Source organism: Frieseomelitta varia, unplaced genomic scaffold, assembly GCF_011392965.1.
Source record: "Frieseomelitta varia isolate USP_RPSP 00005682 unplaced genomic scaffold, Fvar_1.2 scaffold_822, whole genome shotgun sequence".
In the NCBI taxonomy this organism is placed as follows: Eukaryota; Metazoa; Arthropoda; class Insecta; order Hymenoptera; family Apidae; genus Frieseomelitta; species Frieseomelitta varia.
Window position 1 is genome coordinate 160,201 of NW_025110615.1, and position 25,751 is coordinate 185,951.

Sequence of the window (25,751 nt, forward strand, 5' to 3'; positions counted from 1 at the left end):
TGAATGCGTTAAGTAAGGTTATGTCGAGTAATGACATAACCTAACCTTACCTCAGACTACGCTCTTTGACACGTAATAAAGTTAGAATATATTGTCGACTGTGTTTTGTATAAAATTTTATACTATGGTATAATTTTATATTGTTGAAATGTTAATTTTGTAATTAAATGTTTAATTGAATATTTTGGATTTTAGGCTCGCTATTTTCGAGAAGAAGATATAGATGGTACAGTATGAAATTCTTTATTTTGTTATTTGAGATTGTTATTTGTAAATAAAAGTGTATCTTTTTTTTTATAGAATTTAGAGAATGTTTTTATCTCTTTGCAAGGAATGGCCAAATACGCACTCTGGATGAACTTACAATCATTATGAGATCATTGGGATTAAGCCCGACTATTGCAGAATTAAATAAATATTTAAAGGATAAAGGTATGTATAAGTAAATGATTTATAATGCAAATGTTACACTCACAAATTCTCAACCATAGGAGGGAAAATGTCTTTTGCTGATTTCTTGGAAGTTATGCATTTACAAACCAGAGCTGAGGATCTGCCGAAGGAAGTGATAAATGCTTTCCAAGCTGCAGATAAATTTAGAACTGGTACTATACCTGCTAGACAATTAGCACACATGTTGCTCCATTGGGGTGAGCAATTAAGTAACAAAGAAGGTTGGTTTTCTTAATTAATCAAAATATATTCCAACGACTATTTTTAATTAATTCATTTATCTCTGATTTCCAGTGGAGCAGATTTTTAGAGAAGCAAACGTATCTCCAAATGGACAAGTGAAATATGAAGACTTTGTAAAAATAGCCTGTGCACCTGTACCTGATTATTATTGAGAGGCCTTTTTACATCATTGGAAGTTGTTTCTTGATATTTAAGCATATTCAAACATTTGTTATTTATAGAATTTTTATACAGAGTATATCTGAAATTAATAAAGAAGCACATTGTCACAAAACGGAAAAATTTATTTTCACAGCAGTTTATCTTCAGTAGACGAACGATATACATCTTATCTCTAAAGATTACTTATAATTACCAATGCTCGGTACCTAATCCATCGATCTTATTCGAAACGAAGTTACTCGAATCTCGTGCCCGGTTAACTCAATTTCCCTCTCGTATCTAACCCTCTTTGGCGATGTTCGTGGTCGGTGGAGAGCCACAGAGGATGACGGTGGTGCTGACGATCGTTGTCAAGAAAAAAACGCAAAGTAGCGCTCGATCGCTGACCAATGCGACTTGTTTCCAATCTAATTCCATTCGTTCCCGACGATCCTGCTCCGCTAGTCGCTTTTCATTCCTCTCGATCGTCGCGTGCACTCTTCCTAGTACGCGCAACCACTGAGCTTCCAGGCTGCTCTCTTTTCCAAGATCTACGCCAAATTTCTTTCCAAGTTATAGAGATTAAGTTGCTCGAATTCCGTGTTGCTCACCTAAACTAGGGCTGCTGCTGTTACTTTCCTCTCGCCTGCTCACGAACTTGGGCGACGACTGCGACTGGGCTAACTCCGGTTTGCAGTGCAGTGGACAATTGTTTTTTCTTCTGGGCGGCTCGACTGGTTCCTAACGCAAATTATGTATACAGTAGATTTCCTTTTATCTGACCTTCTCGAACAATAAATAATTTATACGAATACACGGGATTCACGCGATAATTGACTGATGCTTTTCATTTGCTGAGATTTTTCTCTTGTATGATAAAAGTTCACATATAAAAATCAATGGACAGAAGAGTTCATTTAAATCTGCTACATCTTTTATATTCGAATTGTATTTTTTTACACTTTTAAAATTCATTAATAAAAGGATTCGAGTACGACAATGAATTTTTAAAAATATTCGAAGAACGTGTGTTTTCAATAATAAAGCTGAATCTCACCGATCTTTTTTCTTCCTGGAAATTAAGAAACACTATCCTGGCGAGCTTGTCCAAAACCAACGATCGAACGATACCGGGCACTCTGGTACCTTGAACCCCACGATGATGAAGATTCAAGGTGACCACTGCTAATCCTGAAGCGAACGTTACCAGGCATATGCTGACACCGTAATAAAGACCTGAAATAATGAGAATAATGATAATCTGTGTCGATGCAAATTGGCTATCAATTCAAATTAACTGACACTCTGAGTGTTTCTGTGTAAATTAATTGTCAAGTAAGTTTCCAATTACGTAGTTTAGCATTGCATACAGATTTCTCGCTGCTTTCGCAACTGGTTAAACGTGATTTCATTGCGTTTTATATTGGTATCGGAGGACTTTCAAAGAAGACGTCTGGAAATTCTCAATCAACGCAGTTATGCTATTGTCGATGTCGATATTATCAGTGATCAGCGGTTCACATAACAGAAATTTCTACGCAAATCCTATGGAGATAAGAATATAAAATAGTATGGAAATATGAAGCATTTTGAATTTCTATACTGTACTGGCATCTCTGATCTATTAAGTATTATTAAATTGAAGTTTCTACAACATTAAACTATGGCTTGGTTCTTACTGAGGTGACAATAATTGGAAATTAAACCAGTTTGTTCGTTTATCCATCTAACTTTGTTACAGCACGTCTTACCGTAGTTCATTTTTTTAATTTATTAATTGGGTCATTTCTAGAAGCAGTAACTTCCATAATCACGAAACTAAAAGTTAAGTCGGTAAATGTAAATACAAAGTGTAATTTGTCGCTAATGAAACTTCGAAATCGTCACATTTTCCCTAACATTTCGTAGTTTCTTCATTTACAACTACGTTGAGAACTCTGTGAGAAAATATACGTGTATCTCAAACAAAATGTAGCGCTGATTCTTCGAGTATAGGAATCCAGATGTAAAGAAAGTTTTCCTAACACAACACTGTTAAAAGCGAAAATTTCACATTTCAATGGAGATAGATAATGATCGTTTTTATCGTCTTTTTGTTGTCTCTTCCCCTCGTTTCGCTTTTCGCGTAATTTGGTTGGAAAGCGTAAAGTATCGTAAAACATTTTCTCGTAATTTAAACTAAATTCAAGCATTATTTGCTACGTAAAATACTTAAAAAAAAATAATTGTTTAAACAGCGTATCATCCTATTCGAGTGGAATGAATGAATGAATGAAAATCTGTGTGACAGTGAAACTCCGGTTATTTCGAACTACGGATTTTTGTCATTTTATCTCGAGTAAAATTAAATTAGTATGCTCGACGACAGTGTTTCCGTTTATCCGTTCGAGACGATTATCCTTAATGAAAAATTAAGTACTCACTTATCAACGGTGTTTTCTCCGTGGGCGGCAGTGTCTCGCGAATAGTCATTAGGAAGACCGTCATAGAGAGAAGCGCCGAAATCCCCAGGGTGACTTTTTCCCCCGATTCAGACGGCACGTAGAATACCAACAGGGCTGAGCAAACGGAATACGCAGATAAAAAGAGGGTTCATGCCCCGCCAAATGATATTTCTCGTCATGGAATATCGAACAGAAGGCATTCTTAATTGTCGCATGAGCACCGAGCTTTTTCCACCGTGTCAAAGAAGGAAATAAAAAAAGTGCCGAGGGAGAGTTCTGTGTAAGTTTTTCCAACAGTGAAGAACTCGGATCCCTTTGTCAATCGGTTATAATCGTGCTCGTTTCCTTTTGAAGATTCAAATACCTCTGTTGTCGGGAGTATGGATAAAAAAAAAGAAAGAAAAAAAGGAAATCGTGACTTGAAGTGCCAGGTCCTTCGTATGGTGAGTTTACAACTGGAGAGTTTTAATGAAATTTCCTCTCTGGAGTCGATAAGAACGCTTGACCTACTATCTTACAAATAAGGACTAGAGTTTGCCTGAATAATATATATCATCGCGATCATCGCAAATTGTCTCATCTTTCTAAGAAAATTATCAATATATATATATATATATATATATATATATATATATAGGAGACAATGAGTTTTTAATTTGTGTTTAAATATATTATTATTCTAAATATATTAAATAGCTATGCTGATTGATGATATCCGTTTAAATGAATTTTTGACAAGGACAATCGGAGTGGGTTCAAAACACGAGTGCTAATTAAAATTTACCCTAAACGAATGAAATTGTACTGTTGGAAGAGTAACTCGTCATTTTGGTAGTTCTAGCGTTGACTTAGCAATTCCAATAATTTCGATAATTAATAACAATGACGACAATTTCAATTTTCAATTCAACCTAAATGTTTAGAGATTTAAAAGAAGAATATAAAAATTAAAAAATTTAATTTTTAACAATCCTTAAATAATCAGAAGAAACAGTAGATGTGTTCGATGCTTACCGACGCTGTTGATCAGTATACACGGAAGGATCAAGTTGAAGACGTAAAATGTCGGTCGACGTCGTAGCCGTATCTCGTAGGTAATGTCTGGATACGGTTCCGAACAACAGGAGTAGTACTCGACGTTCCTTCTCGCTGAGAAATCGACCAGATCGAATTCACCGTTTGCTTGGTAATTGCTCATGTCCCCCTGCTCGTTTTGCCTCTCCAGCTCCAGCTGCACGAGCACGTATTGCGTTTTAGCGCTCTTCAACAACAATAGCGTCACAGGGGAAGATGCATTATTTCGCGGGAGCTCAAGAAACTGTATTTTACTTTTGGTGTTGAATCTTGGCTGCGAGCAATTATGAGAGAGTGGGGGGATGATATAGATTCTGAAAGCTAGATTAAAGCGTTAAAGCGTCGGCTCGAATTAAATCCAACGGGATGGAACATGGGCTTTCGCGATTACATGTCAGTATATCTCGCGCAGACAATCGGTAGACAGGTACCGGATAAGGCAAAAACGAGCCCGATGTGAAAAGCATATTCGACGTGACGGCGAACGTTCTATCGCGAGGTGCAACTGCACATTCGTAAAAAAAAGGAATTTCCCCCGTAGCGAAGGAAGGAGTCGAATTTTTTCCCGGTTTTCCCTTTGACGTTGTTCATCAGGCTTTTGGGGAAAAAGAAAAAAAAAAAAAAGGATTATACGGAGCGTCGAGGGGTTTTAACAGCTGAACTTTGTCATTTTAACAGGTGAATTTGGACAAGTCTGGATAAGAAAAATTATCTGCATTGGTTACGGATAATAAGATTGCGACGATGTTATTGGAAAATTCTTGTTTGAGGGACGTAATTCAACGTAAAACAGACTAATGAGCAATTTAAATGATCTTTTTCTTTGAATAATAGGAACGAGGTCTAGGGGTAAGATCGTATCTGCGGCGTTTTAGGTTGCAAAAACGGTAGCGACACGCAAAATGTATTCAATGTCGGTGGATAGGAAATGGGAAAACTCTGTGAAAGGACGGGATCGAGCGTCGAGCTTCGTCGGGAGCTGAGAAACGGCTCGCATTGAATTCTTCTCGCATTTGGGATTAAGCTGCTTCGATTTGCACGAACCATTTTTGCGACCTGCCGAGCCGGCATTTTCGATTTGTCACTGTTAAGCGTCTCTGGACTTTCGAAAAGACCGAACCTATTTTGATCACGCCGGGAAATCTGTCAAATTCCCCAACGGTGCCTTTGTCCCTTCATTTCGATGCAAATGAGCAACAAAGATATTTGAGTCTCGAAAAAGAAATTTGTATTTTTGCAATCGGATAAGTTTCTTTTTTTAATATGTGTTTAATCCGATCGTCCCAAAGGGGTGCCTTTGTTCCTTCATTTCGATGCAAATGAGCAAGGAAGATGTTTGAATCTCGGGGAAAAATTTGTACTTTTGTAATTAGATAAATTTTCCAAAAAATACGTGTCTAATCTAATTATGCCAACGGTGCCTTTCTTCCTTCATTTCGATGCAAATGAACGAGAAAAATATTCGAATCTCTGAAAAATTTGTGTTTTTGTAGTTAGATAAATGTTTTTAAGATAAAAATATGTATTTTTGTGATCATTAAATTTGAAAAAAAAAAAATCTGATCGCGTCGCTACTTCCTTTTTTATATTCCTTATTTCTTTCTCCGTTCTTATTTCTTCATTTTTTTTCTTTTCCATTCCTTTCTTGTTTTTCATCTGTTCATTTTCTTTCCGTTCTTTTCCCTTTATTTTCTACTCTTTTCCTTTCATTATCTTTCCTTTTTCCATACCTTTCTGTTTCCTCTTTTTTCTGCTTTTTTTCGTCCTATCACTCATTTCTCTCTTCTCTCTCCTTTTCCTTTTTATTCCTTTTCCTTTCTATCCTACCTCATCTTTTTCTTTCCTTCGTTACCTATCTTTCCCTTTTTCCAACCCCTTCTTTTCTTCCTTCCATTTTTTAGCATTAGCTTGTCTATGTACAAGCTTGATTAACGTTCCTGCACTTACGATAAACTTTTAATATCTCTAGGTGTTTGGATTTTTAAGACGGAACGCGAGCCGAATGGAAAATTAAATCTTTCCTCAAAAAAAGAAAAAAAAAAGAAGAACTCGGAGCAGCTCCTGCAGATTGTTGCAGTCGCGAGAAAAATTTTTAGAACGGAAACTGTTGGACACCAATGTCAAGTGTCAAGGTTTCGGTCAAACTGATATCCTGCACCGCACAGCACGGATATTTTTATCGTCTAGCCTAGCGGATGGTCCTCCGGACGATATATCACTTTCTCATCTGCATACCGTCCCGAGGGAGGAACTGCGTGAAATTGAGGGCAATACAGACTCGAGAATCTGACCGATGCAGACGTTGTCCGATTAGATCCTCGACCAGCGGTAGTTCCTTAAACACTTCTGACCGAGCATGCACTTATACATAAAAATGTTCCAAGAAAAAAAAAAAAGAAAGAAAAGATTCTGAATCATGGAACAAAGTGAAGTGACGATAAATTTGACTGACACGACACGGTGACGCGTGTTTCGTCCCCCGTTAAAAAAGAAAAAAGAGAGAGAGAGAAAAAAGAAAAGAAAAAAGTGTGTAGAACACAGTCGGGCAATTTCAGAATCGATGAGAAAAGATTTGAATAAAATATACGGGGGATGAACGTGTTGGTTTCACGTGGGTGTCAGCACGCGCTCACAGCACCGCCGCCAGTCTCGTTCGGGTTAATTGCGTGGAAAACTGTATTCCACCTTCCGTTGCCTGAATTTCAAGGCCTCGGAATTGCCCGTTGCCTTCCCTCCGATATCCTCGTCGACGTTTTCGGCAGCCTTCGCCTAAAATTCCCTCGTTTCTTTCACGCTTCCGTGGAACTCAAAAGCCTAATATAGACGGCGCGGAGTGATTCGGCCGGGAAAACGGACGGAAGAGAGAAACGAAAGGAGCCTAACTTGGAGATTGATCTTACTTGGTATCCATCGTACGTCCAGGATGCCCATTTCAGGACGCAGCGTTGCTCGTCGAAAGGGAAGAACTCCACGTTGATGTCGCAGCTGCTGCGAAATATCCCGTGGCTTAACCACACCACCTCGCCCGTGTGACTGACTATCACGTTCGTATTGATGACCGCCGAGCTGTACTGTGGATCGGCGCTGCAAAACAAAAACCGAAGATATAGGCAGCTGACCAGATGGAAGAAATCCGCGCGTTTCTGCAGCAGCCAATCAATACCAAAACTATTTCTATTTTATAACGTAACGCTCGACTGGCCAGGAGGGAATTGCACTGGCGGATGGAACTCGATTTGGTTAAATCTATCGGCGGGGTAAACAATTGACGCAACTCTGCAACTCATACGATAGCTATTCGTTCATTCTTACTATTGTTCTACTGGGTGTTTTGTTTATGTAACAGCATTTCACGTTTGGACAAACTGAGCCAACGACAATAGGGCAAACGTTGATTTTGATCTTTTAATTCCGCCGCGGGATCATCGGATATTTTACGTATCGATCTCTCTTGACACTCGACGTTTTAAGGATATCTTCAGGTGGAGTGACATATATGCGCGTGCGGCAATAATGTTTCCTTCCCAATGACAGAGGAATACGCAGATTCGAAACACGCAGAAAGATCAGAGAGATTTATAATCTTCGTGCTTAAAAATATTCTTACCATTCGTAAGATCGTCCTTTTTAGTATTTCATTTCAAAAATAGCCCGTTCGTAACAACAACGGTTGTCTTTCAGCGAGATTCCAAGATTTGTCTCAGATTTAGTACTACTTCAACAATTGCGAAAATGAACGGTATGACCTCGTACGACATTTTAAAGAAGAGACATCGCTTACTTGTTGTACAAGATCGTATCTGGCCTCCAGACGCGATTGTAAGGAACGCGGATCACTTGAATTCCAGCGAATTCCGAGGCGTTCCATTTCAGATGATGGTCGGTCCAGATCTGCGTCACCCAACAGTTGGTTGTCAGTATCTGGTTCTTCTCGTCCTGCAATAAAAATCCCCCCCCCCCCGGAAATTATCAGAAAATTATCATGAGAATCTGAGATTTATCATTGCATCGTGGAAGGAAAGAAAATAACCAAGTTGCTAACTAGCCAAGAAGACGTGACAAACGAAAGATAACAACACTCATTAGAAAGAGACAAATCTTTGAACATTTCCACCAGACTTTTGCGCGCCCTTCGAGCAATTTATCTTAGGTATTTCCAATTACCCAGCCTCGACTATCTCTCGCGAGATTCTGCGGCATCGTCCTACCAAACGTGAAAAGAAATAGATACATCGTAACGAATATAAATTGATGCGCAAGGGAAGATGGAGAAAATTTGAAACATCGCGCAAACGGTTGTTTATGTGATGTTAATAATTGAACAAATTCTTCCTGCTAAAAGATTAAGGATAAAAAAGAATACCCCTGCAAAGAAATATTGACTTTGGCGTGCGTAAGAGATTTTTGACTTTTGACTCTTATAAGAAATCTCTCCTTCAGATGCGGAAAGAAAATTCAATTTGAGCATCGTTGACGGATATTATTGTAAAGTTATACAATAATACGATACAAATCAATTTCTTTTAATTTTCCTTTGAAAATTTTTCACCACCATCACCATAGATCAACTTTCAATTTAACTTTTCTTTTTTTTTTTTTTTTTTTGATATCATATAGTTTTATTATTATTATACATTAACATGAAAAGTCAAGATTTCTTTGGAATTTCGAAAAACTCTAAAGTTCCACTATTTTTTTGGTATTGCGTGAACCAAAGTTTATACAAAGTTCCAAGCTTTATTCAATTTTCTATTCTCCGGGAAATTAATCAATTGTTTTGCTCCTTATAAAAATGTTCTTACAAAGTGATAACAAAAAGAGCGATGATTTTGATCGTGAAATCAGCTTCTGTGAAATTTCCGCGAAATATTGCAGGCGAAAAGATAACTGTGTGTTATTACTGATACGAGTACTGGTAATTTTGATCAATTGTGCGAGCCATTGTGTTTTCCTGGGCTAAATGGCCGCGTATCGCCTGAATGCCGATACTTCAGCCGAAGTGCAAGTTAATACGGGTTTCAGTGCCCGGCCTGAATTTCCCATTTTTCAGCATGTCGAAGGAACAAGCACGAATCGGCTGGCAATTCGCCGCTTTGTACTCGTTTCCACGATTTCCAGATTACCTCGCCTTTTTCGCGGGTGTATTTATTTTGCCGCCATCAACAGCACCGTACGAATCGCGGCGCTTTAACACGTTCGAGAGGTCGTGACTGAAAAATCTAGTCTACGTAGAAACATTGAGAAATTTCTTGAGAAATTGGAAAAATTGACCGCCCCGGGAAAACAGGTCTCTTCTAGAACGCTGTATCGTTTGAAAAATCACTTTCACACCGAGTTCCGAAAATCCATTCGTCGAGAGGAGAGGATTTAATCGAAATTTTCTGCAAGTACGCTAGGAATAAGTCGACGACCAAAATGTAAAACGCATACTTTCGTTTATACGTTTATAAATGATGATCGGTACTCACCACGTCGATTATGTGATGAAGAGAAAGGCCAAAGACGACTGTCAACGGCTGGGAGGAATTTTTAGCTGGTCGTACACCGGCGTCGTACCCATCGAGCAGATATTTCGTCAGTCTGTACTCGTGTTCATCCCCAAAACCTGCAAAAACCAAAGTATGCATGGAATCTGTCCAACATTCACGGTGGAATTAAATTTCATACGTCGTAATACACGCTGCATTGCCCTCTTAGTAATGGATTTTTCGATATCTCTTACTTCTTTTCGACTTGATGCATGGTACTATTCATAAGTACTGAATATTGTCGCGTTGTCTGTTATTTCAAATGATATTTTTCAATCCAAGTTTGCCTCATTTGGTCTTATCTCGGAGAATCATGTGCAAGTAGTAGATTTTAGAATAAAATTAGATAACAGACGAATAAAAGAAATTACAGTCGTCCTCTTAGTCCTTAACTATTTATTAATAATAGATAGCTAGAGCGAAACGAGGCATGTTTTTCTCTCTCGATTTAAATTCTCAGCTAAGTCAGTTATGTGCGACAGGGCATAAAAATTGCACACGTCCAAATATTCATGGAAAATGGCGTGAATATATTGGTTGCTTCCTTCGATAAAATATGCGATCGTAGAATATTTCATAGCTTTCATCGATCGGGGAAAGTCGAGTGGAATTGCACGATGGCTATCACATCATTTCACAAATGATGATCCATCTCGTCTTTAATCACAAAATTTAATTCCTTTCTCTACATCAAAGATATCCATTATAGTGTTTCCGATCCGTAAGGTAGAAGCGTTCGTTTCATCGAGGTGCCTATTGTGTCCCGAAACGCGGGAAGCCTTCTCGTAGACCAGCTAAGGTAGCTAATCTACCGTTCATTTCATCTTTTCCCCGAAGCTCGCCAGGCGTTGCCTTCAAACTTCAATTAGATAAGAGATCTCTCGCCGAAGACAACGGTACCAGTCAGACAGCATCCGCAACAATAGTTGTCGGATTAATTAAAGTTGGTAGCTGCCAAGTAAAAAGAATCTTTAGAAAAAAAAAAAAAAAAAATGTTAAAAACACCTTCCGTTCTGAAATCGTCTGAAGATTTTCGAAATCTGTTAACCAGGGAACAATTTGTCACTCGGATTCCTAATTTTATGGGTATAATTAATTTTTCTGATTTGCAAATCTCCTATTTTATATACATTCCTTTCTGTTAGAGATAATTTACATTTGAAGAACGTTGAGAACAAAAATAAATAAATAGACTACAGTTTCTTTTTCTGAGCAAATTCATGTTTCTCAAAATAAAATTCAAGAAACAGAATTTCGGTGTAGAGAATCGTTCTACGTACTGAATTTTACAGAAATCACTGTACTTTGGATATTTTAGATATATTTTATATTAATTTACAATATTATAAACTCATATCTTTCATTCAAGTCCCTTGTCTTGATGAAAAATAAGGTCAATCAGTCCCACCTAAATAAAATTCTCTTTCCATTGGATCCTTGGGATTGAATCCCAAGAGAAATTAATTAAACAAAGTCAACCTTTAATTCTATAATTATAAAAAATTTTTTTTTTGTTAACAAGCGACTCGATCAAGAGCGTAAAACATAAACTCATATCTTTCATTAAAGTTCCTTGTCTTGATGTTTAAAATAAGGTCAATCAGTCTCACCTAAATAAAATTCCCTTTCCATTGGATCTTTGGGAAAGAATCCGAAGAGAAATTAATTAAACAAAGTCAACCTTTAATTCTATAATTATAAAAGTTTTTTTTTTGTTAACAAGCGACTTGATCAAGAGCGTAAAACATAAACTCATATCTTTCATTAAAGTTCCTTGTCTTGATGTTTAAAATAAGATCAATCAGTCCCACCTAAATAAAATTCTCTTTCCATTGGATCCTTGGGATTGAATCCCAAGAGAAATTAATTAAACAAAGTCAACCTTTAATTCTATAATTATAAAAAATTTTTTTTTTGTTAACAAGCGACTCGATCAAGAGCGTAAAACATAAACTCATATCTTTCATTAAAGTTCCTTGTCTTGATGTTTAAAATAAGGTCAATCAGTCCCACCTAAATAAAATTCCCTTTCCATTGGATCTTTGAGAAGGAATCCCAAGAGAAATTAATTAAACAAAATCAATCTTTAATTCTATAATTATAAAAAAATTTTTTTTTGTTAACAAGCGACTCGATCAAGAGCGTAAAACATAAACTCATATCTTTCATTAAAGTTCCTTGTCTTGATGTTTAAAATAAGGTCAATCAGTCCCACCTAAATAAAATTCCCTTTCCATTGGATCTTTGGGAAGGAATCCCAAGAGAAATTAATTAAACAAAGTCAACCTTTAATCCTATAATTATAAAAGTTTTTTTTTTTTTATTAACAAGCGACTCGATCAAGAACGTAAAACATAAACTCATATCTTTCATTAAAGTTCCTTGTCTTGATGTTTAAAATAAGGTCAATCAGTCCCACCCAAATAAAATTCCCTTTCCATTGGATCTTTGAGAAGGAATCCCAAGAGAAATAAATTAAACAAAGTCAACCTTTAATCCTATAATTATAAAAGTTTTTTTTTTTTTATTAACAAGCGACTCGATCAAGAACGTAAAACATAAACTCATATCTTTCATTAAAGTTCCTTGTCTTGATGTTTAAAATAAGGTCAATCAGTCCCACCCAAATAAAATTCCCTTTCCATTGGATCTTTGAGAAGGAATCCCAAGAGAAATTAATTAAACAAAGTCAACCTTTAATTCTATAATTATAAAAATTTTTTTTTTTGTTAACAAGCGACTCGATCAAGAGCGTAAAACAATAGCACTCCTCTTTCTCGTGCGTAGCCTTGTTTGCTCTTTAACATTTAGCTCTCCGCGCGAATTCTCGGTTCCAATCTGTGAACTGGGCAAGAGCAGCTGTTCTTAGTCTCTGAGAGGTATAAGGTCGCGCGATTGACACACGGTTCAGGGAATTTTCTCCCCAAACCCTCTTGATTCCGATCGTTGAATGAACGTCATACGTCGCGACGTAATTTCTTCTTACATGGGAGTTTCTTTTTTTTTTTTTTTTTTTTTTTTTTCAGAATAGTTCGGTGGTTCATCACACGAACATTTCCAACGAATGATGATTATTTTTTTATTTTATGAGAAGCACGGTCGCTAGAGAAATCTAAATCTTCTACTTTCTTCTGGAGGACTTTTTTCCCGGCCCTGTTTACTTTTAATAACCACCGTAAAAGATACGAGCTGATTAAAGCTGAGTGAAAAATAGAGGGGTTTAATTTTAAACCAATTTTTCGCCATAATTGAGGGGCTCGTAATGAAAATGACCTTTGTCCATATTTATCCTTTTCTAAAATGGCAAATAAATATTCCACATTGTAATTTTTTCTCAAGCAAGCATTCATTATATTGTATAATTTATAAGGTTATAATTAAGGCTTTACAAGATAGCTATAATTTTATCTAACAGGGCAGGAGAATCAACGTCTGATTGAATTATGAATTCGTGGAAATTAATTAATTCGTTCAGTTTTTTTTCTTCCTCCTAATCTCTCTTGCACAATAATATTAATTGACAATATTATCATAGATTAGATACAGACAATTTAAAATTTCTCATTTTCCGTCAAATTCTACTAATCAAACAATTAAATATTCTCCGGCAAAATTTCACCAAATTCATCAACGTCGTGAAAAACGTATTTATCAATTCCTCTCGAGAAATTTCGTTAATAATATTCGGTAGAATACGCCGGCCTTGGGCCCTGGTACATTTTCGCGAATATCGATAATTTCCAAGAGAAGCTGAGCGTATCGAGGCGTCGTGTCGCGTCGCAGTGAACATCGAGTGCTCTCGAACACGCTTTCGAATGTTTAAAGGCGACGTTTAGGAGTGGGAGGGCAAAAAGAACCGCGAAAATCCGCTTTTTCCTTCGGGAAGTTCTATTCAACGTCAGAGCGGTAAATTCGCGCTTTCGGAACAATCGGCGCGCGAATTTTTCCAAGCCCGCAACACTGCTCGCGTCCGAGCACCTTTTTCCTCGTTGCGCGACACAGCGTGGGTATTTCACTTTCTGTGCCGTAACACGTTGCAAAAAAATTAAAAGATCTCTTCTTACCAGATAACCAGATTTCTGATTTATTTGCACGTTTTTAGCTTCCTAGTCGTGACACGTGCACGGGCTCGTGCATTTCGTTTTATTTTTATTTGGCTGCATACTGTGGTGTAATCGAGCGTATGTTTGATAAATGCTTCGAGGCATGCCACGACACGCGCGACAGGAAGGAAAACGTACCGTAGTACATCATACATTTGAAACAAAGAAACGTCGGAGGAAACGTTGTAAATAATGTCCTCTGTCTTTCGGAAGAGAGGAACTAAAAAATTTAATTAATCTTGAAGTTTCTCTCACTCTTTCGAATATTCCAGAAAACATTAGATCCACGACATTAAATCTCCGTATCAATTAGCTGCGAAATATTAATTTCGCAATGTCGCGGCGTCGCTATCATATTTCGAGATACACGTGTTCCAATTAATATCTCAACTAATTAAACTAACGGTACCACGTACGTACACCTACACTCGTTAGTTCTTGTCGCTTGTTTCTCTAAAAAGAAAAGAAATAAAAAGAAAAGAAAAAAAAGAATTCTTATTTAACTCGGGAAGAGGGAGAAAAATAAATTTTGTCACGTCCGCTGAACTTTCGCGAAGATAATTGAGTCGCGGCGATACCTATATGCCGATGGCCATAAAGTTCGCCGGAAAGGTAAAGAAAATCGAACACGCTCGCATTCGTATTTAAAGCAGTGGCTCGAAACGGCGCGGCGCGGGGTGGCGGAGGGGCAGAAGAGCAAAGGGAACGCTGAAAGAAGGTTTGCCGATAAAGCTGGACGCTCTAGGATTCAATTTGATAGCGAGCGAGTGTCCGCGAATTACCGTGGCCCCATCCAGAATGCGCCCTCGTACGAAAACTCGGAATCGAGCATCGATACACGATCGATGCTCGCCCAGGAAATGCGCGATACGCTCTTCATTCTCGCGTGGCGTGCAAGCCGACTCTTTCATACGCGTGACAAGGGCCCTCGAACGACTATGAAAATCGGGAAAATCCTTCGCACTTTTTAACAACAAATAAAACGTCGGTCAACGACGTCGGAGATTCTCCGATCCCCCTCGAAACGGCTGCAATTCTCATCGATATTCTCCTCGCGTCGGTTTCACCGTGCAGATATTTCGAATGTGGAAACGTTTTTGCCACGACTGTGCTTCCTTGCACCGTAGCGAGGAAACGACATAGGATAGCTGTAAAATTGACGGACAGCTACGTTTCGAGTATCAAAACACGAGTAATTTGAAACATTTTTGAAGAGGTTAAAAGCATGATTCTTCTGTCAGAGTCGTACGATAGAAACTGCTCTTTTTTTTTTGTAGAAATATATTCTATTTCTACTTTCTGAAACTACTTCATTCAGAAGGAAACGTTTCTTGATTAAAATGCCAAGGAAAATCGAACAAAACGATATTATAATATGTAATATATCCTATTACAAATATTAGAAACTGCTCTTTCTTTTTTTGTAGAAATATATTCTATTTCTACTTTCTGAAACTACTTCATTCAAAAGGAAACGTTTCTTGATTAAAATGCCAAGGAAAATCGAATAAAACGATATTATAATATGTAATATATCCTATTACAAAGTCTATAAATTGTTTTTCAAAATTACAGGAACTTTTAATGACAATGATTAATATTTAATGATGTATGCTGTAAAAAAATTCGACGCAGTTTTCAAAAATTACGGAACTATTTTATCAAAAAGGAAATACGTTCCAATTAAAATGTCAAAGAAAAGCAGAACGATATTTAAAAGATTGTTCATTCAGAGATGAAATAGCTACTTCAATAATACATTTACATTTAAGAACGTTCAATCGTTCGAATAGGATGATTAATCTAAATTATAAAGGAAACGATTAGTTGATCGAAATATTGTATTCATGCAAGATTGCAATCAGACACACATACAGGAAAGTAATTGGAATTATTTACGAAAATTGTAATGATATAATAAATTGCAATTATACTCATTGTTAGTTTTCCACGTCTCTTAAGCTATAAATTCTATTGAAATAATTCGACGAAAGATGATTTAAATAAAAAATTCCAAGACGCCTGTTCAATATCTGAACTGCATTTGAATTGCAAAATTGCCTATATTACACATGGAATAACAACAAACTTCTATGTAGTGTATACGTAGTACATAAATATGTAATACACATACGATGAACGACAAAATTGATCGAAAGAATTTGATCGAAATTGCAACGAATATATGCAAGGGAAAAAATCAATCTTAATTAGGAAACTGTGGATTTTAATTTGAAAATACAAAAATGCACAGAATTCATAATAAAAGTAGAACGCTAACTACAATTTTTCCCCAATCAATCAATGAGATTATCTTTCCAATATCAAATACGATCTTTACAATCCACGATCCCGAGTAAAATAATTCTCAAAAGTTGTCGCATAATATCCCAAAGATTTCTCATCTTTATTTCATATTCTCGTCAGTATGCTAATATAATCGTGATACATATATATGCTATATTTTAAAGTACGAAGACACGGAGAATCTTCTCTCGACGAAGGACCGTTTTATTTCCCCCTTTTTCCCGTAGGACAAAACTTCCCCAGCTCGATCTTCCTCGTTATCAAAAATTCATCGCAGCTTCTCCGCGAGAAGCGAACGAGAAAGTGAGAAAGTGAAAACTTTCGACGAAACGGAATTGCCGAGCAATTAAGCTGATCTCGATACTTCTCGTCGTTTTCGATCACACTTCGGTTGTAACTAGTAGAAGTGGCGTGGTAAACAAACAGATCGATCTGCTTGGCGAACAGGTTACGAGAGAGTCGGTAAATTTCCGGCGACAACTGGGTATGCAAATCTTGACGATGTTCCGATCACGAATTAGCGACCCGATAGAGTCCGAAAACGACGTCTGCAAACGTTTACACGGGGGACAAGTGCCGTAAACGTTCGGTAACAAAGTTCATGCTAGCATTGCCGAACGCTCAAAGATTGCCGAGCAGTAGTTCGGTTCGAACGCAAACACCACCGCGATTCCCGTAAGTGCAATCCCCTTCCTGATTCTTCTCTGTCCATTTAAGGGCTCGTCATCGCCCCGTGGCCCAACACGTACACGTATGCAAATCGTAACTTCGTTCCTTTCCCTTCGTTACCCGCTCACTCGCTGCGGTTTCGCACGGATAAAAAGTTATGTTAACCCGCCGGGAGATTTGCATCGTACACAAGGGAGTTTGCATTCTCCTCTTTCGACGACGTGCCTTAATCCCACTTGGTTTCTACCGTAATATCAAGAACAACCGGTCGTATTCTAGCCGAGAACAGCACGTAACACTCAGATAACGGGGTAGAGCCACTCGTGGGTCTTAAATCGTCACCGTCGCCAACGATAATTCTTCGGTAGCTGAACGCGAGTCAACCGTAGGATAGGTCGCGTGGTGCATTTTCGCGGAAAGAAGGTTACGAGCTATCTATAATCAGCACGGAAGTTCCACAGCCATTTGTTGTTCGCATCCTGACGAGAAAATGCTTTGCTCGTCAAGCGCGAAACTGCTAACGGACCAAACATTTCCCAACTCGAGTACCAAAGAAACACGTCGTGTTCCCCTCCGCCCCCAAGTTTCCCTACCGCGAAGAAAAATCCGCACAGAAAATGGAATACTCTTCAAGAAGGATACCTCGGTGTCTCAAAATTTTTCCCAACTGTGAAACATTCGCGAATTTGGATCTATTTGGTCCGGTGAAATAGAATATTCGCAATAGAAAAAAAAAAAAAAAGAAAAAAGACTGAGTGATCGATACAGACAACGAGATGACGCGCGATCGAGAATCGATGAGACGGAATTCGAGGCGACGATAAATATTTTGGCGTGTTCTTGTTCAGAGAAGCGAGCGAGGAAAAAATTTTCGAAGGCGAAAACTCGTTTACAGATCAATCGGCGATTGGAAAATTTCTACCAGGGAAATCTTGTAGGGCAAGGCAATTCAGTTATCGGACAGACGGAAGAAATTGGCCTTAATCACGGGACCGGCGTTCTTAATCGGTATTTTCCTTTCGATGTTAGGGCTACGCACCTAGAGATTGAATTCCATATGCAAACGAGATTACGGAATTATTCCAACTACTCGGATCTGTTTGTTCTTTGTTTGATCATGAATTCTTCAGATTTAATTGGAAGGCTCGATCTTTTCTTATCGATTCATCGTATGCAACGAATCAACATTCCGTGACAAGTCAATTTTCCTAAATCTTCTCTAAAACTTGGAAGAAAGATTGAAAAGTAGGAAATACATACGAAGTACTCAAGGACGGATGATGAACATTTAATTCCGTTGTTTAAAACTTGAAGAAAAACTCGATAAAAATAAGAGACATCTTCATCAAGTATTTGTAATTAATAAATTTCTTTCTTGATTCCTCTCTTTTAAGATTAAAATTGTTTAAGTAAAATGTTTACTTAAATATTGAATACACGTAAGAGAACGAGCATCGTAAACTGAACGTACACGGGAAGAAAGGAAAGAAAAACGACTCACCGTTCCCGAAAATGATGGCCAGAACTCCGTAATGAAAGAACAGGACCAAAGGCGACATGGAATTGATAGACCACTTAAACGCGAGACCGCCTGTCCTCGACTGATGTCCGATGCTTTTCAACCACCGTGCAATTTCGACCCTGAATCCCGCGCTACCCCTACCACCGCCACGTCCATTCCCGAGGAAATTCGCGCAGGCGTTTCAAACAATGCAGACATGAATGTTAAACAAACTGGCTGCTTGTACAAGGTTGGAACCATGCTGGTCTCTCTCATGCGTTCGCACTCGAACCTCCCAAACTTCCGTCGATTATATATTTCGTTCGATCAGCAGACCGCAATTAACCGCGATGATGAAATTAAACGGGGCATTCGTTGGTCGAAATTACACAGCCATTCTCTATCAGCTCCACGACCAATTTAGCCTCGATATCAATCCTGTCGTATTATTGCAGGAATTAGAATAAAAATCGGATTTTCATTGAAATCGGAATTAACCCTGTTGCGTTCTTTGGAATTTCAATTTGTGTGTTTTTAACGAATACTTCAATTCTCGAAAGCTATTATCAATGGAAATTTGCGTATGAAATCTCATCCCTCGATATATATTTCCTTAATGAAATGAAACGTTCTGTCGTTCAAATGTGGAAATTTCTCAAAACGTAGTAAAATGATTGTTAGACTAAACTACCGTGTTAAAATTTTTGTAAGATACTAAGAAATTGTTTTGCCGAATTAAGTCAAAGATCTTGAAATATAAAAATTCAAGAATCGCAACAGAGTCAAAGGGAATTTGAAAAGATACTTTCCTCTTGTGTTTCAAGATTCTATCGACGATAGTTTTTGAAAGAAAAATATTGTTGAAATTTCGCAACATAAAACGGAACGTGTCCATGCTCTTTTGTTATCCATTGATTCTCGCATGTCAGTTGGGCACGCTTTCCAAATTGACAGGTAAACCTTCAGTATCGCTTCAGATCGTATTTTAATCTGCGAATTTTATCATTCGATAAAATCCGATCGACGATATCGTGGAAAATTGTTTGTCACATTTCTCGATGCATTGTTCGAACTGTCTTTCATAGGCGCGAGTTCGATGCGATGACAATGTGTTTCTTCAAAATGTCTGAAAGATGGATACAAAGAAAAGTCAATGCTTAAAGTATGACGGAGATGTAACAGTTGATAGTAAACACTGTCCTAAATGTTCAACCTCGCTCGATTTTCTCAAAATGTCGAGCTCGGTCGGAAGCAAGGCCAAGCAGGAGTTGACCAAGGTTCCCGGAAAACCAATGGAAACCAATTATGTAACGCAAATTGTGTCCAGTGGAATTCGACCAGACAACGTTTACGAGGTTTAAATATGCCATTCGTAAAATTAGAATTTTTAAATCAATTGAAATTAAATTAAATCAACGACACATTTATCAATATGGTGTTATAGACGAAAATATTGTTGGGACCAGAAGTAGACTTGTCTTCAATTAAAATAACAGTAAAGGGAAATAATCTTCGCGTAAACATGTCGAAGCCTTTAGAGGAACAATTCGCGAAACAGTTGCCAGATATCAGCGAGAGATCAATTTTTGGCAATTTGATCAAAAGAATTATGAAACATTGCGAGAATTTATTAATACCAGAAGGTATCGATAACGCGAAGGTTCGAGCCATTGTGGACAATGTAAACAGGATGCTCGTGCTCACGGCTCCTCCTGCAATAAAATCTAGCAAAACGAAAAAATAAATTGGGAAGGAAGTTGTGGAGGAAGTTTAGATAATTTACCTTTCTCTTATGAAGCTATGAGCAATCGAAGTGACAAATTCGACAAGATAAAAGACGAGCGTTCGATGTTGATATTTCTGTTAACTTCGTGTAACTAACCAGTGAAAAATGATTTAGATCAAATTTTCGTAACTTCTTACATACGTTAGACGACTATGGATAAACTACCGCATCATTGTCGAGAAAACTCAGTCACCTTAAAGCAAAATGATTATATGAACTTTGAGATGATGAATGGGCATAAGATGAGCTTCAATTTCGTAAAGATTCCGAACTTTTACGTTCTTGATGATAAAGAATATTACGCTGTATGCCTGTTTTAAATGGTTCAACCGATGTACTTGTTAATGTGTCATTACCCACTTACAGGCAGAAATGAAGATAGAAGGATTAAAAGTAGGAACAGCAACACTAGCTACTGAAAATATGTTGAACATAAAATTGCATAGTTCAGAAGAAATATCGAATGTTAGAAACATAAACTTCTTAATACCGCCTGAAGCAGATGCGAAAGAAGTATCGATTGAAATAGTTAATGATACGATTCTTATGCGTGCTCCTGTTAGAAAGAAACATATATAGTATTACATGCACTTGTATATCATGTATATATAATATATTGTTTATATATCTTTACCTAAAGAAATAAAAGAGCATCAAAGGTAGGAGATATGTGTAAAGTTGTATCAATTACAAAATTCATGTTTTTGTAGTTGTTTTCCCACATTTTATTTGACAAAATTCATGGGTCAGCAACAAGCGTTGATAAAAATTTATTTACTTCTTAGCAGCAGTTTCCTTTTCAGTAGTACTTTTCGTCACAATTTTTTCAGTTGGCTTTGTAGGCTTCGCGGATTTAGTTGCAGTAACAGGTGTTGCTGCCTTCTTTCCGCTCGTCACTTTCTTCGGTTTCGCTGCTCTCGCAGCCAAGATTTGTTTCCTGCGTCTTTCCAGGAGTAACTTGGTCTTCACAGCAGGTATATTCTTTGGCAGTTTTACCTACAAATATGAAATATTTTCGTCAAAATCTAAACACGTTAAACGAGTATTATTCAATATTGAAAAGTAAACTTACTCCGCGTTTCTCCGCTAGAAGAAGCTCCCTTTCTTGCTGACGTTTCTTCGCCGTCAAAACTGCTGCACGTTTCAGAACAGCTGCATATGGATTGAGACGTAACATAGCACGCGTGTTGGTCAATGGATTCAATTTCTTGACTCGGCGGATCACCTTTTTCCTGGGAATTTAAAATTTATTTTTAATACATCATAAATTATGTGACAATGAAAAATTTATAAAGATTATTCATCAGATATGGTTAATATTGTATCACTTTCAATCAAAAACACGGACCATGGAATTTCATCACAAATAAGATAAATAGATCGCCGAAAGTATATAATAAAATATAAATCCACAAACCTTGGTGCTCTCAGAACTTTACGAATTTCTTCAGATTTCAAAAGTCTCGATAAATCCGTATTCGCCATTTTCGGATAAGGTAAGTTGTAGTCGGCCTTAAGTTTCGATTCCTTTCGCCAGGTTCCGTAAAGATCATCTAATTTTTCGAAAGCCGATTTTGTCCAGATTACGAAACGCCCAACGTGACCACCAGGTGCCAATTTAAGCAGATTCATTTTATTAATATTCATAAGATCGACACCAGGAATGTTACGGAACGCCTTACGAATGCCCTAAAGGATAATATGTTAAAAATCAATATTAACATCTTAAATTTGAAAAAATAACTGACAATCGTTTCATATACCTGGTCTTGACCATATACGATCAGAGGTCCGCGACGTTGAATGCGTCTACGATTACGCATTTTACCTTTGCCAGCACGGAAACGTTGTGACTTGTAAACCTATTAACAAAATGTACATTATTTTCTCGTAAATCAATAGATACCAATTTAATCTGTTTGGTTAAAAAACACCCCATTCTAGCAATTAATTCAGCTAGTTTAGAACGCCAAATAACCATATTTATCTAGCACCTAATAGGAACATCTAAATTAAAATAGTTTTAATGAAGATGTGGACATTTTGTGATGCACATATATATAATACAATTTCCAAAAGTATACTTACTTTTTGAATATCATTCCATGCCTTGATACGTCTCAAAAAGATTACAGCTTGTTTGGTTTTGTTGTATTCTTGAATATTATCTGATACTACCAATGGAAATTCTGGAACTTCCTGAATCATATGACCTAAATATAAAAAACGAATACTATAAATATTGTCCCATTCACACAAATACGTACAGTAGATCATTTATGTAAATCAGAAACAAAAAATGATATAATCAACGTCAATTCAGCAACACGGACCATAATGGTTCATCATAAATAAATAATTGCAAAGATATTACTTTATCCTAGAAAATACTACTTACCTTTGGACTGTACAAGTGCTGGAACGCCGGATGCAGCAATAGCAGAAACCAGAGCATATCTTTTCTGGTTGACATTAATTCGACGATGCCAGCGTCTCCAAGGCTTTGTTGGTGCAAACATGCGTCCACCTCTGCACATATTTCCAAACGCACCTTGGCCAGAGCGGTGGGTACCACCTCCACGTACACGAGGTATACGTGCTACAGCACGTCCAGTACCCCATGATTCTGCAGAGGTTTGGTGGCCTAACAAAACAAATCTATATTTAATAAGTGGATATTAGTTCTTTAAAAGATAAAAAAAAAATTAATACAAAACAGTATACACTAACCGGCTTCCTTGGATACGCAGTATGGTTGCCGGCTGTTTTTAGAAACTTGATCATGTACAAAACTGACTATGTCAGGACGAATCGGTGCCCTAAAAATAGCAGGCAGAGAAACTGTTTCGCCTGATGCTTCATTTTTATCCTTATATATAGTAATCAATGGTCGCGCCGTTGATAACGACTGTAAAATACAAAAAAAGAAATTAGAAAATAAAATACAAATCTATTTATAATAGTCAATTTATAATATAATGAGATTAAAAAAAATCTTTACAAAAAAGCAAAGTAAAATTTCATGTTGTGACGGAACTACAAACGACTTCCATTGATTTCACACATGGCGGACTCAAAACTGGAAATCACGATGTTTAATGAGAACATCTGTACGCAATGAAACTATTTGATTGATGCTTAATAGAAAATTGCAAAAGAAAATATATAACTATCGTAAGATATGGTATATTTATACATGTACTAAAATCAAGCTAATTTACTTTGTACACTACAAATCATTACACGTGGTCAACTGTGCGATGTGTACAATTCCAAGTTTGGAAAGAAATTTTTAGGAATTATTAGAAACTATAGCAATGAAATGATATAAAATAGTAATACTTAATAAATTTCGAATAAAATACGTTTCTTACCATTTCGTAGTCTACTTTTCACGTACCACACATTAACCGACCAGCCAGCTTGTACGCCGTAACTGGTTGTAAAGGAAGAAGAACGGAAGTGGAAATTGCAGTCTAAATGTTGCGCATGCTCAGAAACGTTCTTAAGTCCTATTTACAACTACATATATTGTATTCTTTTTCTAAATATCTATGAATAACAAAATTAATATGCTGAAATAATAAAAAGTTTACTTCATTAGTTATGCTTTCATTTAATTATTAAAATTTATCATTTGTGTTTTCATAGTCATTTATTAATTTAGTTCAATAGGAAATTCCTGATTGGTTAAAGATGCATTTCTAAATAAAACTTTTTTGGTTGGAAATACGTCATACGAAATTTAAATTTTTTTGGATAACTAAAGTTGAATATTGACGTTTAGAGGTGTTTACTTCAAGTAAGTTTAATTCAAGTCTTTTAATGGCAGGAGAAGTTATAGTTGATGCACTACCATATATTGACCAAGGATACGATGAACCTGGAGTTAGAGAAGCAGTAAGTAACAGCTTTTTGTTACATATAACAATCCAGTATAAATTGATTTTTAGGTTATATTGTTTATACTTTCATATCAAGTAATTCGACAATTAAATATTTCAGGCTTTGGCCATGGTTGAAGAAGAAACCCGACGTTATAGGCCTACAAAGAATTATTTGGAGCACTTGCCACCGTTACATATTACTGCTTTTGAAACAGAGGTGATGAAACATGAGTTTGAGCGAATGCAAAATCGTTTACCAATGGAAGTGCTTAGTATGAAACGCTACGAGTTACCTCCACCTCCGCCAGGTAAAATGAACGATCTTGCAGCATGGAATGAAAGCGTAAAAAATAGCAGTGCACAATTGGAACATCAGGCTACGAGGTAAATAATATCATTGTTATTTTAATTTTTCGAGTATTTTTTCTTATTATTCGTATAATTATGAAAGTGAGGACACAATATTAATTGATGTATTATTGCAATATATAATGATGCAGAATCTGTAATCTTGAGTTAATGATGGAATATGGTTGCGAAGCATGGAAGTCTTATTTAGAAATATTGGTGCAACTAGTGAGTCAAGCCCAAAAACAGCTACAAGCATTAAGGAAAAAAATTCAGGAGGTCAATTGGCAAAGAAAATCTATGCAAACTCAAGGAGGGGAGAAATTACGGGCATTAGAGGCACAGTGGGTAGGACTTGTATCGAAGAATTACGAGATTGAACAAGCATGTGTTCATTTGGAAGAGGAAATACAAAAGTCTATGATGAACAAGGGAGAGGGTGTAGAAATTAATGACGTACCAGGAGAGGAGGAACCTGACGTTCCGGAGAAAAGTGCAACAGAGGTTATGGCAACAGAAATGGATCAACAAGAACAAGAAAATCAAGAACCTTAAAAAATGTATAAAATTGTGAATAATAATCATATTTTGTATTATTGTAGTCATTAAATGCATTATTTAAATATATTACTTATATTTATAAATCGTCCATGAATTATTGACTCTATCCTTCGGTTCGTCATTTTCGAAATAGGTTATGTTACATAAAAGTATACGTAACGCATTGCGGAGTAGAAGTCTTCCTTTTTTATAAATTATTTTTTGAATAAGAACACTAACATACGCCAAAAGCTGAATTTGAGCAATGTATAAGAACAGTAAAAGATAATTTATTAAAAATTAGCTGTTAATATTTCGTTATTGGTGTTGAAATATCATTGAACAGTTAACAGGTTAGTATTTTAACACGACATAAGACACAGTTAAAATATTTTAGATATTAAAGAGATTGATATGAAATTTGAATTATACTTGATTTTACAGATAATTGATAAAATGTATGGTATGTCGTGGTTTCGCTATATTTCTCTTTGGACATTGTCATTTATTTCCACGGCATGTGGTTCGCAAGCTGTACATTTAATATACAGACCGCTCGACGATTTGGATGACTTGATAGAAGAGGCATTTCAAAATCGACTGTTAGAATTACAAAATCAAAAGTAATTATATAGTTGTAGTATATTTAAATAAATTCATTTTATGGAGCAACAATTCTAAGTTTTTCAGTGATTCATCTTTTAACGTGGGACAAGGAGATAAATCA

The 25,751-nt window shown here is 36.8% G+C and overlaps 6 protein-coding genes across 7 annotated transcripts in view; 3 read left to right on the plus strand and 3 right to left on the minus strand.

The window, feature by feature from the left end:
* LOC122536336 (disintegrin and metalloproteinase domain-containing protein 10-like) overlaps window positions 1-7,485 on the minus strand; it is a 72,945-nt gene extending 65,460 nt beyond the window's left edge. Inside the window, exon 1 of the mRNA XM_043668635.1 lies at window positions 7,475-7,485. The gene's annotated coding sequence lies outside the window, so the exon portion shown is untranslated. The remainder of the gene's footprint in view (window positions 1-7,474) is intronic.
* Window positions 3-970, plus strand: LOC122536349 (calmodulin-like protein 4). 2 transcript variants are annotated; one of them, XM_043668665.1, is made up of 5 exons: window positions 3-127; window positions 196-226; window positions 301-432; window positions 492-674; window positions 748-970. In XM_043668665.1, exons 1-5 carry the CDS (start codon window positions 125-127, stop codon window positions 846-848), a joined length of 450 nt encoding a protein of 149 aa, XP_043524600.1. In that variant the 5' UTR covers window positions 3-124; the 3' UTR covers window positions 849-970. The 2 variants fall into 2 exon arrangements, with proteins under 2 accessions (XP_043524600.1, XP_043524601.1); XM_043668666.1 differs by having other exon boundaries at window positions 59-80.
* Window positions 960-21,023, minus strand: LOC122536340 (neuronal acetylcholine receptor subunit alpha-10-like). The gene is given in 12 exon segments (XM_043668644.1): window positions 960-1,388; window positions 1,449-1,578; window positions 1,895-2,073; window positions 3,261-3,395; window positions 4,296-4,512; window positions 7,256-7,439; window positions 8,137-8,291; window positions 9,824-9,960; window positions 18,464-18,628; window positions 18,631-20,172; window positions 20,247-20,805; window positions 20,884-21,023. Coding segments are annotated over 10 exon segments (1,662 nt in total). The 5' UTR covers window positions 18,740-20,172; window positions 20,247-20,805; window positions 20,884-21,023; the 3' UTR covers window positions 960-1,137.
* On the plus strand, window positions 19,597-20,207 carry LOC122536354. Its single transcript, XM_043668672.1, has 2 exons — window positions 19,597-19,818; window positions 19,908-20,207. Exons 1-2 carry the CDS (start codon window positions 19,597-19,599, stop codon window positions 20,205-20,207), a joined length of 522 nt encoding a protein of 173 aa, XP_043524607.1.
* Window positions 20,955-23,730, minus strand: LOC122536344 (60S ribosomal protein L4). The gene is made up of 8 exons (XM_043668651.1): window positions 23,624-23,730; window positions 22,980-23,157; window positions 22,648-22,893; window positions 22,338-22,462; window positions 22,013-22,111; window positions 21,667-21,938; window positions 21,322-21,481; window positions 20,955-21,245 (listed from the first exon to the last, which is right to left on the minus strand). The coding sequence occupies exons 1-8, from the start codon at window positions 23,624-23,626 to the stop codon at window positions 21,024-21,026; spliced, it is 1,305 nt and encodes a 434-aa protein (XP_043524586.1). The 5' UTR covers window positions 23,627-23,730; the 3' UTR covers window positions 20,955-21,023.
* Window positions 23,731-23,966: 236 nt separating this feature from the next.
* LOC122536319 (pre-mRNA-splicing factor SPF27) lies at window positions 23,967-25,696 on the plus strand. The gene is made up of 4 exons (XM_043668611.1): window positions 23,967-24,149; window positions 24,255-24,520; window positions 24,637-25,377; window positions 25,469-25,696. Exons 1-3 carry the CDS (start codon window positions 24,075-24,077, stop codon window positions 25,037-25,039), a joined length of 744 nt encoding a protein of 247 aa, XP_043524546.1. The 5' UTR covers window positions 23,967-24,074; the 3' UTR covers window positions 25,040-25,377; window positions 25,469-25,696.
* The last annotated feature ends 55 nt before the right edge of the window (window positions 25,697-25,751 follow it).